Source organism: Andrena cerasifolii, chromosome 2 (genome assembly GCF_050908995.1).
Source record: "Andrena cerasifolii isolate SP2316 chromosome 2, iyAndCera1_principal, whole genome shotgun sequence".
Lineage (NCBI taxonomy): Eukaryota > Metazoa > Arthropoda > Insecta > Hymenoptera > Andrenidae > Andrena > Andrena cerasifolii.
Window position 1 is genome coordinate 8,546,416 of NC_135119.1, and position 14,238 is coordinate 8,560,653.

General features: G+C 36.3%; 2 protein-coding genes across 7 annotated transcripts; one reads left to right on the forward strand and one right to left on the reverse strand.

The window, feature by feature from the left end:
- Positions 1 to 483: 483 nt before the first annotated feature.
- LOC143378697 (uncharacterized) lies at positions 484 to 4,627 on the reverse strand. 6 transcript variants are annotated; one of them, XM_076830614.1, is made up of 6 exons: positions 4,257 to 4,627; positions 1,347 to 1,716; positions 1,210 to 1,254; positions 965 to 1,036; positions 790 to 861; positions 484 to 708 (listed from the first exon to the last, which is right to left on the reverse strand). In XM_076830614.1, the coding sequence occupies exons 2-6, from the start codon at positions 1,708 to 1,710 to the stop codon at positions 491 to 493; spliced, it is 771 nt and encodes a 256-aa protein (XP_076686729.1). In that variant the 5' UTR covers positions 1,711 to 1,716; positions 4,257 to 4,627; the 3' UTR covers positions 484 to 490. The 6 variants fall into 6 exon arrangements, with proteins under 6 accessions (XP_076686729.1, XP_076686728.1, XP_076686730.1 ...); XM_076830613.1 differs by lacking the exon at positions 4,257 to 4,627 and adding an exon at positions 1,833 to 1,961; XM_076830615.1 differs by lacking the exon at positions 4,257 to 4,627 and having other exon boundaries at positions 1,347 to 1,628; positions 1,700 to 1,903.
- Positions 4,628 to 4,745: 118 nt separating this feature from the next.
- On the forward strand, positions 4,746 to 9,750 carry LOC143366486 (vesicle-fusing ATPase 1). Its single transcript, XM_076807602.1, has 10 exons — positions 4,746 to 4,857; positions 5,081 to 5,169; positions 5,491 to 5,715; positions 5,817 to 6,444; positions 6,528 to 6,752; positions 6,844 to 7,143; positions 7,227 to 7,517; positions 7,602 to 7,786; positions 7,874 to 8,032; positions 8,120 to 9,750. Exons 1-10 carry the CDS (start codon positions 4,846 to 4,848, stop codon positions 8,235 to 8,237), a joined length of 2,232 nt encoding a protein of 743 aa, XP_076663717.1. The 5' UTR covers positions 4,746 to 4,845; the 3' UTR covers positions 8,238 to 9,750.
- The last annotated feature ends 4,488 nt before the right edge of the window (positions 9,751 to 14,238 follow it).

Sequence of the window (14,238 nt, forward strand, 5' to 3'; positions counted from 1 at the left end):
GAGTACGAAGTCGCTAAAATTATCCTCACGGCCCCTAAACCTAAAGATTTTTGACATATTTCGATGCCCTTTGCTTGTTTCTGCATCAATCGATTTCAATGAAATTTTCAGCACGCATACAAGCGTATCATGCACGATGTTGACATCATAAAATTGCAAAAAAAAACTTTATCTCAGGTGAGCCGATCGCAGGTGTGTCGATTCACAATCCACGAACCGTCCCACTTCGCCACCGCAATTTCTGCAATACTTCTATATCCTACAAATATAGGAGGTACGAAACTTTAATTGTTTATATGTTTAAAACTGTTAAGTAACTACGGCTAGTATTTCATACATATCATCAGCGAGCTGTATGCTATCATCAGCTCGGCTCTCCCCGAGATTAAGTCCTGGTTGTGCCTCTGGTGAAAAACGCATTTAGTAGCACTATTAGTTTAAGAAACGTTGTAAAGAGGAGACGAAAAGATAAATAAAAATGAGTATTAATTTAACGCTCAACGGGTGTCTTTACTATTTGTAGTTTACATTGTTTTAATTCTAGATCCGCCTTTAGATTTTGGATGGTTAATTGGTTAATTATTAGTTTTGCTTCTTTTTCTTCTGTCAATAATTGTTTCTGCAATTCTAAGCATTCTATTTTGAGTTTTAATAATTTCTCGTAAGTATCTGTTCTTCTTTCTGTGTTTCCATTCACCTGTGGCTCTGCTAAAATAAATGATATAAATATTTACATTACTTTAATATGGATTATAATACCATTTCAAAGATGAATTACATACACCTTACCATTTTGCATTTCATGGTTACAAGATGGTCTGGGCATGTCTTCTATTTTCACATCAATTTCATCTGTGTCACCTATTTACAAAAATATAATATCCATATTATAAATGCATAGAAACCTAAAATTACACGTGATCATTCCGTTTGGCCACAGTCAATCGCGTACATATTTACATACCTGGCATTTGCAATGCCATGGTTTGTTTTTTTGCTGGCATCTGCGGCATTGCTGGGATATAAGTTTCTGTATCTGCACATATGCATACAAATAAAAACATTTACGTTTCCTCCTATGTGTATAATATATAATTTCATGATACGATCTAGAATTATGATGTTGAAGCGCCGCTACCTAAATTTTATAATGTATTCATGTGCACATTACAAGATTTTACAAGATTTTTAATAGAAGAAATTATATACCTTCATCTTCCACGTATTCCACTTGCATGTCTTCATTAACTACGTCTTCCTCCACACATAACATTCATTAATGTTGTAAATATTACACTACAACATTTTACGATATATAATAATATACATTTATTTTATTTTCTTACCACTGTATGTATTATTATCGAATGTGGATCGTAAGATTGCTAAGACTTTTTCTTCAAACGGTAACAGAAATCTCGAATTTTCTGCACTGCTACCATCCGTGAATACATCGTACTTATGTGCGGTGTATTTTTTTCTTATTTCTCTTTTTATTGATTCATATTTTAATCGCAATGTTTTTGAACTTCGCGGCACTATGCTAGTACACGCATTGAAATCATTTTGGATTTTATCCCAGGTGTCGCTCTTTTGCTTCCACGTCATCGCGTTTGTTCGCTTACTTTCTATTATATTTTTATATTTCGTTACGATATCGATCAATAATTCTGTTTCCTGCTGTGTAAAATTCACACACCTTTTTCTCATGTTTTCCTGGAGGCATATATAATATGGGATACGCATATTGAGTACTACAAAATGCTGCTTTAACCTATCATCCTTTACTTTTCAAAAATTCAGAGCCACATTTCGAATTATAATTACAATACCTTAAATAAATTAATGTAAATTTAAACTATCTGACTGTAGGCCGATTTCTCCACCTTCGGATAAAGTCCCAGTTAGTGATGTAAACTGATGTATGCTATCTGGCTGTTAGGTGTGCATTTAAATGGCGGATAACTAACTGGGATCGCCGGGAATTTATCCAGAGGTGAATAGTCTGGCGCACGGTGTAAGTGGCGGATAGGTGTTCCGCCTCCTGTTCAGAATGTGTGACTTTTTCGTCCTAGTTCTTCTGGCGGCCGCTAGATTGACGCTCAAGAAGAAAACGAACTAAGGCGGTATTATCAGTCGTTGCTTAAGACTAAGATCGTCTTAAGCATTCGGCATCCTTTACTAACTACTAGGTTAGTAGAGGATGCCGCATGCTTATACATTTGCTTAAGAATAAGTAGCGACTGAGAATACCGCCCTTAGTCTTAAGCAACGACTGATAATACCGCTCCTAGTGATCCTCCAGGGACTCAGATAGCACACGTCGTCTATAAGTCGTCTTTCAGACTTTCCAGTCGTCTGAAGACGTCTTAAAGACAGCTTATAAACTGGGGAGTGATCGGCATAACTGCAACTATTTGTGGCAAAACCGGAAATAACATAACCTAAACATTCATTAAATCGTCTGCTTTCCAAGCTGCTTGTTTATCTATCTCTTTCCATCCGTATTTCTGTCTCTTTCTTTTTTTACAGTTTCTTTCTCTATTTCCGTTTTTGCCACAAATGGCGGCAACCAATCAGCGACGATACAATGTAGGTTGTTCCGATCACTCCCTGGAGGGTCACAAACGTGCAACTTCAGAGTAAAATCTAGTGAGATCACTCCACAGTTGAGTCCGGTGAACGCACCCAATGTAACTACCCACATGGCTAGAGGTGGAGTGCAAAATCACTAACAGTGATTTATCACCGTGATCGCAGAATCACGATCACGGTCGTGATTTAAGTAAAATCACATACGAGTCAAAACATTTCAAATATATTAAAAACAACGTGTGAAGAATGGGAAGTGCTTAATAAAGTAAACTTTGCAATAACTGATAATGCTGCAAACATGAAAAGCGCGATAGTAACATATTTGACATGGAAACACATTCCATGTTTTGCCCACAATTTAAATTTAATAGTAAAATCAAGTTTAAATAGTGATATTATAGATTCATTGATTGATAAAGTAAGAACAATAGTTAAATATTTAAAAAAAAGCACTACAGCTGCAGAAAAATTAAAGGCATACCAGATAACTTTAGGCAATAATCCCCAAAAAATAATCCTCGATGTGCCAACCAGATGGAACTCTATCTATTACATGATAGATAGATTTATATTATTAGAAGATCCATTTAAAGCTACAATAGCCATAATCAATAAAAAATTACCAAATATTTTAGATGAAGAGTGGGAAATATTGCACGAATTAGTAGTCATATTAAAACCTATAGAATCTGCTACAAAAATCATTAGTGGGGAACAATATCTTACAGCATCTATCATGATACCCTTAATTTCAGGCTTAAACAACATATGTGACAAACTAAAACAAAAAGAATTTTCAATAAACGCTAAACAAGTAATATATAATATTGAAGAAGAAATATTAAATCGATTTGAAAATATAGAGAACAATATTATAATACAGATTTGCACATTTCTAGACCCCCGATTTAAAAATGCTTTTTTCTCACCACAAACTTTAGATATATTAAAGATAGAAATAAAAAACCTGTTAGTCGATGACATAAATAACACTGAAGCAGAACATCAGACAAATGTACGAATGCCAGACATAAATGAAACAGAAGAATTGTCAATATGGGATGCATTGAATGAAAATGTGAAGAAAAATGCTCCACAAGCTATAACTCAAGAAAATAAAATCTTCACAGAATTAAATAATTATTTAAGGGAAGAGTTTTATGATAGAAATAAGGACCCACTAATTTGGTGGAACAATCACAAATTTCAGGTTCCAATATTAACAAAATTAATAGATCAAACATTTTGTATTGTGGCCACGTCAGTACCGTGCGAGAGAATATTTTCAAAGGCAGGGTTAATTTTAAATGAGAAGAGAAACGGTTTAGAATCAAAAAAATTATCTATGTTATTATTCCTACATGTTAATACATAGTTTTTTATTATTCTATATTATATTGTTTTTTATTTTTAGTTTAAATATTTGTTAGTGTATTTATATTACGTACAATTTTAAAGAATTATATCACGTATATATTTATTACTTATTAATTTTTTTTATATTTATACTAAGTATGTGAGATTATTCGTATTAAGTTTTTATACCTTATATAAATTATAAAATTTCTATGTGTGTATTTATATTATATATTATATGTTATTTTGTAGATAGATATATATTTTATAGAATGAAGTCTACAGAAATTTAAAATTAAACTTACCTTTGCAATTCATCATTATTAATTTATTCTATATAATTCACTGATCCTCATTATTCCTTTAATATGTGCGATTAACTCGCATTTCTGTTTTGACGTCGTTAATATAGAATATACAGGTTATGTGGTGCGTGCAAAGAGCAGTTATACTGTCCACCAATCAGAAGCGATCACTGTTCTGCCTGCGCCAGTCAGAGGCGATCACGGATCACCGTTCTGCCTGCACTAATCAGAAGCGATCACGGATCACTGTTCTGCCTGCACCAATCAGATACGATCACGAAAATCACGGATCACTGTGAAAAATCACCGTGATTGGGAACGAACGTGATCGGATCACTCGTGATTCACAAATCACGGTTCTAGCCAACACTAAGCATTCCACGGGCACGGACCGGCCGTGTAAATACAAAATCCCCACAGAATCGCGCAACAGCACTACCAAACACGAACAAGGTCTCTAGCGCTACAACGTTTTTACGTTTAACTTTAAGTTTCTAAGATTGGTTGTGCTGACAGTACTGACTGATATCCTGCATTGCAGGTTCCATACTGTGTAGGGGCCTGTGTCTACAAGATTCTGTCAAAAAAGATGTCAGCAATGGTAAGTCTGAATAAAAAGTGACTATTATCTCGATTTATCTGTCGCCTCGTGCATTGGTCGCAATAAATATAAGAGGCATTTAATTTAAAACACATCCGAATAGAACTATTTCTGTCTACCCCCTCCTCGTACCAAGCCTCATCAATACTTTCCCCTATGAAAGTTCACATGCACTCGATAAGTGTTATTCAATGTTTAAGCGATGAAATTCGTTCATTCACAGAGAATGAAAGCAGTGAGATGCCCCACAGATGAACTCAGTATCTCTAACTGTGCTATAATCAATCCAGATGACTTTCAGGATGATGTCAGGTACACCCAAATATCTTTGTCATTCATTGATTTAATAGCTATAATAGGATTCGAGAATTAAACGATTCAACGTGATATGTAGGGTTTAGAGAAACTTCTGACTAATTGTATTGTTATTTAACCTTTAAAGTTCTAATAATAATCATTTTAAAGTGGACCAGGTAATATTATATTTATACGAGTTATACTGTTAAACAGTCTGCATTTAAATTATCATATATCATTTCCACTTGTATGTCAGTGCGATGCTAGAGCATCGAGCAGTTAGTTCTTAATGGTCCTATATATTTCAAACTTTATTTGCATAATTATACTTTTCAGGCATATCGAGGTCACGACCACACCAAATCATCATTTCGTATTCACTGTGAAAAGACACCATGAGGTACCTAGGGGAACCGTGGGATTCAGTTTGCCCCAAAGAAAATGGGGCACGCTTTCCCTTAATCAGGATATCGAAGTACGACCTTATCACTTCAACCCGACTTCGAATACAGAGTGCTTATGCAATATTGTATTGGAAGCTGACTTTTTGCAAAAGAAGTCGTATGTATTTAATGTCAATTTACCTGTCTGCATGGGATTCAAAGGAACTTTCTGATAAAAGTAATGAGCACAATTGTAACTTGTAACGCGATCTGTTTTAGAACCACTTTGGAACCATACAATACTGATGAAATGGCTAAGGACTTTTTATTACAATTCTCTGGGCAGGCATTCACTGTCGGTCAGCAGTTGGTGTTTCAGTTCAAGGATAAGAAGATGCTTGGTCTCGTGGTGAAGAGCTTGGAAGCCGCTGATCTTTCTGCCATAAGTTCTGGCCAGAACACAGTGCCCAAGAAGACTCAAATGGGTCGCTGCCTGGGCGATAGCGTTATTCAATTTGAAAAAGCCGAGAACTCAAGCTTGAATCTAGTCGGCAAAGCGAAAGGGAAGGTTGTGCGACAGTCCATTATCAACCCAGACTGGGACTTCCAGAAAATGGGAATCGGAGGGCTGGACACAGAGTTTAGCGCGATCTTCCGAAGAGCATTCGCGTCTCGCGTCTTTCCGCCGGAAATCGTGACTCAATTGGGTTGCAAGCACGTGAAAGGGATTTTACTTTATGGCCCGCCGGGTACCGGTAAAACGTTGATGGCACGGCAGATAGGGACTATGTTAAATGCCAGGGAGCCTAAAATCGTCAATGGTCCTCAGATTTTGGACAAGTATGTCGGAGAGAGCGAAGCTAATATTAGAAGGTTGTTCGCCGATGCTGAAGACGAAGAAAAGAGGGTACAAAGATAACTTCAGCCCTTAACAGACGCTCTGTTGCAACAGTGTTCTCATAGCATTGATAAATAAAACTTGCTTTTCAGCTTGGACCCAACAGCGGATTGCATATAATTATATTCGACGAGATCGATGCTATTTGTAAATCTCGTGGTAGCGTTGCTGGGAATACAGGGGTGCACGATACTGTTGTCAATCAACTGCTTGCAAAGATCGATGGTGTCGAGCAATTAAACAATATTCTTGTCATTGGCATGACCAACAGAAGAGATATGATTGACGAAGCCTTGCTACGACCCGGTCGATTAGAGGTGCCTTTTAATTATAAGTGAAAGATAAATCCGATTTAAAGGAGATATTTCAAATCGTCATTAGTTAAACATGATTCTTATATCTCTAAAGGTGCAAATGGAAATCAGTCTACCAGATGAGCACGGAAGAAGCCAGATCCTTAACATTCATACATCCAGAATGAGAGATTACAAGAAGATAGCTCCCGATGTCGATTTAAAAGAACTAGCTGCGCGAACTAAGAATTTCAGCGGTGCAGAATTGGAAGGTTTAGTTAGAGCTGCGCAAAGTACCGCTATGAACAGATTGATCAAAGCTTCCAGCAAGGTCGAAGTGGATCCTGCCGCAATGGAGAAACTTATGGTTTCAAGAACTGATTTCCTACATGCTCTAGAAAACGACATTAAACCTGTGAGTGATTTAAGAAAAGTTTAAATAATGTTAGCGATGTATCCGCTGCGACAAAGCCTTATACATTATGTTACGTGCTCTAGGCATTCGGTACAAGCGCAGAAACCTTGGAGCATCTCCTCATACGTGGAATCATCAACTGGGGCAAACCAGTGGCAGAAATTTTGTCCGATGGCAATCTCTACATTCAAGAGGCTCGCTCCACCGAGGGCTCTGGTCTTGTATCAGTTCTACTGGAGGGGCCACCGAACAGTGGAAAGACGGCTCTGGCTGCTCAGATAGCCAAGAACTCCGACTTCCCGCTCGTCAAAGTGTGCACACCGGAAGACATGGTCGGTTTCACCGAATCTGCCAAATGCCTCTCAATCCGAAAGGTAACGTATCACTTCGAGGATATTTTCTATTCTCTAATAGTTGAAACGGGGAAGTTAACTCAGCAGCAAATGAATCTTTTTCAGATATTCGACGATGCATATCGCTCGCAGCTTAGTTGCATTTTAGTGGACAATATCGAGCGTTTGTTAGATTACGGTTCTATCGGGCCACGATACTCTAACTTAACGTTACAAGCGCTTTTAGTTCTATTGAAAAAGCAACCGCCACGTGGTCGCAAATTATTGATTCTTTGTACTACCAGCCGCAGGTAAGACACTTATCGTTTAGTAAAATTTGTTGTGAGCAATGGCGGTAATTAAAAGAACAATAAGCATGATTAATGTGATTCCCACAGGCAAGTATTGGACGATATGGAAATGTTATCAGCCTTTAGTACAAATCTTCATGTACCAAACTTGTCGACACCTGACCATCTCCTACGCGTTCTTGAAGAAGTGGATCTCTTCACCAAAGACGAAATGGCATATTTGCATGCCAAACTTCAAGGGAAACGGTATATCTCTCATAATAAATTAGAGAATAGTGTCCTTTATATAAACGGATGAACATTAATGTATAATCTTTGTATGGCCTGTTGCAGAATATTTATCGGTATAAAGAAGTTGCTGGGTCTGATAGATATGACGCGCCAAGTGGAATCAAATTACAGAGTTCCGAAATTCCTGTCGAAATTAGAAGAAGAAGGTGGGCTAGAGTAATAAGTACTTAATTCAATATTGTAATTATTTATGTAGAAATGAATTAGATACTGTTCATTGAAGAATAGTGCACAGTGCATACGTAACCAAATTGCATTTAACTGCACGTTAAGCGTAAATGAGTTGCAGATCAGGTGAAATTGTTGCAGAGTACATACGTGTCGTAGACGAACATAAGCAAAAGCATTTGAATTATTTATAAATATTACGCAAATGCTTTTCGTAATGTTTCAGTAAAAAAAAGTTGCATTTCTTGTTATCTCCCCTTGGGTGGTTTAAGAAAATGATTTAAGGGGGTATTCTCATTGGCGAGCAGGGAAAAGAGACGTTCTTTAGGAATTTTTTACAGCAGAAGTATCGGGGCGAAAAATTTGAGATGTGAATACAAGCTTGTACTATGTGTTTACTATATTTTAATATTTTTTTCATTTGGAAATATAAATAGAGTCGGCTCGCAAGTGCTGCCAAAGTATGGGTTGCCTGAAAATCTTCAGTCGATTGCGGATATTGTATCTCACCTCCACTTTATCTGAAATAAAAATTTCGTGTTAATTTTTGCTCAATAAGAATATGGCGAGGTCTGGCACTAGAATCAACTGAAAATGTTAAATACTTTTCTTTTAATTAACAAAAATCGTGTACATCTTTCTTGAAACATTGACGTTTTATCTTTCAATGGCCGCATATTTTTGAAGTTTATGTCTTACAATGATCATTCTACTACCAGACCACACAATATTCTTATTGAACAAAAATTTACACGAACTTTTTATTTCAGGTAAAACGGAGGTGGGGGGACACGTTGTCCCCAGGCGACAGAAGATTTTCACGCGACCCATACTTTGGGGGCACATACGAGCTGACTGTGTTTATAATTACAGAAAAAGAAAATGTGAAAATAGAGTAAACACATAGTACAAACTTGTATTAAAATTCCAAATTATTCGTCGGCATACTTTTCCTGCGAAAAATTCCTAAAAAAACTCGTTTTTCCCGGTCGCCAATCAGAATGGCCCCTTAAGAAGTCAAGGTGTTTGCCAAACATACAGTATTCATAATTCCTTTGGTCACGCGGTACTCCCTTATGTATCTGCACTTGATAATTTGCTGTACGTAGTTTCCAAATTTTTCAAGCAAATCTTATAATTTAGAAACAAATGTTGTATGACAGATGTACAGTTGAAATGTAAAAAAAAAGGGAAGAGAAGATATAATAGTCGAGAAAGAAACGTTTTTGTCGAACGAAACTGAAATGGAATATTTACAGTACACTTTCTCGTAAATTACAAATTATTTATTTTATTACAGGAGCTTTAGCGAAAGCTTCGTTATATTTAATGCAATGGCGATTCATGTACTATAATAATACTATAGTTGTGCATTTGTTGTCCATATAGAAAATAAATTAATTTCTGCGACTTGCAGAGTACTGCTTCCTTTGAATTAAATTTATTGCCATGTTTTACAGTGTGATAGATTTGTTTCGTATTAGTAATAAAGGGTTTTTAACGAATGTTACAATGGTAAACCGAATTATTTATTTATGTGGAGAACCCGTTATATATATATATATATATATATATATATATATATATAACAGGTTAATGTAAACATGTATTTTTATGCCTCCACTTGTATCTAATGTATATCCGTATAGCTATCTATGTGTCTATTACTACTAGAAAAGTTTATTAAGGTACTCGTTGTAAATGTATGTATGTATTTGGTTGCCTGTTGTTTGTTAGTAACTGCATAATAATGTAATACCTTACGTTATTGCGAAAACATTCCAAATGTACGATGTACACAGCTATTTATTTTGCGATTACTGTCTCAATGAGAATTAGAAAGAAATACGTATACTTTGATTTCAAGCGAATCAATATTTGATTCCGGAATTAGGCAACGTATTGTGTATAAGTATATTCTTCCCAGTAATGTTTCATTTATAATTTATTTTATGCTGGGGTTTATTTATGTACTATGTATACATATATATACTGTCAGATAGTTGAAAAGTTCGTCTAGTTTGTTATATGTATATAAAATTAAATTGTCTATAAAAACAAGGTGTACATCATATTAGGCACTGTTGCGCTTGAAAAACGCTTGCGACATGGATCATATCTCTGTATTTATGAATTGTAATCTATGTATTAATATCCAGTAATAAAAAGCTCATAATCTAACGAATATGTGTTATATGTATGGAAATTAAATAGAATCGAGTCGATCGAAGAAAATAGCCATCTGGTACTATCTGGATTTAAAATATATTTTCTTGCTGAGACTCATAACGTACAGAAGATATTTACAATTTTAATTGCAAACTGCGTAATTTTCGTTCTCATTGTTTATGTATAAATAGGATTATATTACAGCTCTAAGTTACAATCAACGTCTATTCGCGCCTATTGCCAGCAAAACAATATCAGGAAGTAATTTTGAATAATATATTTCGAACGCGTCCCTACCAGGAAGGGCAGTGATCGAATGGGAAAACAACATTCACACATAATGTACATCTCAATATTATGAATATATGTTCTATAACAAACATTGGTAATTATAATCCTATATGATAATATATACTTTTTATACAGGTAATCTCTTGAATATATAATGCCTTGCAACGACATATCTCAGTAAATTCTTTAAACAACATTCCTTCCTTGTGTGCGCTTGTAAATTTTCTATTCATTAAACATACCGATTCGAATTATTCAAGCTAATCGAAGCTACAACTGTATCAAACAATTGTTCATCGCAAATTCGTCGTTTTCATAGTAATACTACTTATTATGCGTACAAGTGTATTTAATGCCGAGCACATTATTGGCGACATACTTTGAAATTTGTTGGAATCATAGCACAACGTACGGGAACAATGGAGGCTTGTTTAAATAATTCAATGGCTGACCAAACTTGAGGAACTAATCTATTAACTCTAATATTTTCATTAATTCTCAAACGAAAGCTTCATGTCTCCGGGATATTTGCATAAATTTACAATTAGAATGGCAAAGAGTAATTGAACGTGAGCTCTGTAATTAAATCGACAGGTAACTTCAAAATTAAATTGAGCCTGTTAACGCATTACACGTGTCGATATATTTCAATATGAAATAGACAATTTTAAATATGTATATGAAAAAGATATTAGGGAACGTAGTATACTAAGGATATGCAAGCATAATGCGCATATATTTCTGTGTGTATAAATTCACTTTCCCTTCGAGTCTGATATCGGTTTTGATAATTTTTATTCTGTAGATTTCTAAATTTGAGGAGTACCGGAAGTAAAAAAAAAATTAACAGAGAAATATACAAATTTCGTTATCGCGTCTCATCATCAATGTACACATTTCACTTTGTCATAAAGTTATTATCATACAGTTCTTATTCAACGCTCCATATGTTATTGCAATATATCGTACGTAATCAATCTTACAGTAAAAAGATTTCACAGAAGAAAAACAAGATTCAGATTATCACATAAATCTGATACGAACTAGTACTATCATTTCTATTCCGTCCTTACTCGCGTAACCGAACGTAACTACAAATCTTGTGTGGTTGTAATTTATACGAAGATAAGGACAATATATACTTATAATATGTACAATCAGAAAAAAGTACCACTTTTTCCCGTGTGCTTCGAGTACTTGGCAGTATTTAGGCACCTTAATTTCTTTAAAGAAAGAATGATCTCAACTTCGTACTCATTATAATTCGAATATTAATACGACACGTAATTTTATAACATTTCTGCTATGCCTTTGTTCCTTTCTACATAAATTACGCAGACGAAATGAGAGTGTTTAAAATAATATCGTTAACGATATCATTTGACCTTGCCTTATCCTAAAAAGAATATACTTATTCTTGCCATAATAAAACTTCCATTAGACTTTAGCAATTGGTAATATTTCCTTTATAAAATAAATAATTCTGTTGTGGAAGCGTGTCAGGTATGCAATACTTCTTTGCCCCAAATAAATTGGTCGAACGCATATTCTTTTTGAAATCTTAAATTTACAATTCGTACTTGAAATAACTCTCGCTCTCTCACTCTCTCTCTCTCTCTTTGTGTATGTGTTTGTGTGTGTGTGTGTGTAACGTGTTCGCATACAAAGATATTTCAACGTATGCCAGGTTTATCACTCCACATAGACAATATTTTATATACTTTTAAAGCACGAATTTTGAACACTGTACAAAGTTCAAACAATCAACAATACCGTATTTATCCTTAATAATACTCAAGTACGCTTTGTTAATATCTATTGTAAGTATGCATGTGAAACAATCCTTATATTTTTGTATCATAGGAGAATCGATATCTGTTATGTATTAAGTCATGTTACAAGCATTGTGTTAAGTGTTCACAAGTCATCTCACGATGATAATACTATACTATATGCAGAATCTACCAACACAGATCATGTTTTCTAAACAATTATATATAAAATACTCAACATGTACATATGTTAGAGGAAACTTCTCAGTGTCCATTAAAAACGATGTTTGTAACACGCGTTTGACATCAACCAGCACCAAGCAACTTATCTCCTCGAATAGCGGGTCCCTTTCGACCACACAACGCAAAACTACAACTGAGAAGTGATCCCGCGTTGTTCTCCCCTCCTTGTATGCGTGCCGACCATCCCCACCACATGTTTCGCCAAGTTGCGCGAGAGTGCGAGCAACTCAGTGATGCCAGAACCGTGGGTTTTCGCCCACGGGTGCTACCCCCATTCTATGATCAAGCGTACCCCCATTCTACGACCAAGCGTACCCCCTTCTAGCGCTTGTACCGCACTACACAAGCATACCCTACCTTCTGGCCGTGTGCCGTACGCGCTGCCTGGCCCGGTGCTCTCCGCCAAGAATTCATTTCACCGAGATCCTAGAACTTGGGTCGCAAACAGAAAATCCGAGGTTCAGATCCCGGTGCGAAGAGTCTATCTTTTTCATTAATTATTCTCTAACTTCTCCCTCTAAAACTCTTCTGTAGGTATAACTGATATTATTGAGACTGGTACGAGACCTGTCGATATCATTTTCAAACCTCATTACAGTAATCCGGGGTGCGAGTGGTAAGCCGACCGTAATAGCGGAGCGGGCGACTCGCTTACCTGAGACGGAAATCACCGATTCTTTTAACTGTTCATTGTGAGGTGAATTTTAAAGAGTTCATTCTAGAAAGGAGCTTATTTTGTAAGTAGCATTTCAAAGATTTATTTCTGTTTATGTATAAAAAAGGCAGAGGAGCAACATCGCACATTAGCCATCTGCGAAAATGCTTTGTAAATTAACAGTTTTCAAGTTTTTATTCTACTGAGAATATAGAGGGAGAAGTTAGAGAATAATTAATGAAAAAGATAGACTCTTCGCACCGGGATCTGAACCTCGGATTTGTTGTTTGCGACCCAAGCTCTAGGATCTCGGTGAAATGAATTCTGGGCGAAGAGCGCCGGGTCAGGCAGCGCGTACGGCACACGGCCAGAAGGTAGGGTATGCTTGTGTAGTGCGGTACAAGCGCTAGAAGGGGGTACGCTTGGTCGTAGAATGGGGGTACGCTTGATCATAGAGTGGGGGTAGCACCCGTGGGCGAAAACCCACGGTTCTGGCATCACTGCGAGCAACCCTTCGACCACGTGTAGTTGTGCGTCAACCAAGCGTCAACGCTCTAGAGTTATAAAGCTAGCACGCGGGCTGCGTCATTCAGCAATGAAAATTCAATTATCTATATTTTCCATTACATCTTCATGAAAATGGATTAGTGAGATTTTTCTAACACAAATTAGTACAAACGCAATCTTCTAATCTGGCGTGGTATTTAGACTACTCATCAATCTAAAATACGAGTTTAAATTTTCATTGAAGCAAGACTTATTCCATAAGCAGACCTTGCCACTCTTTACTATCCGCGCACTGGTGGAAAGTAAACTCAGGGTCCCTCGCTGCTATTCTACCTCACTCACCCCTTGGCGCATTC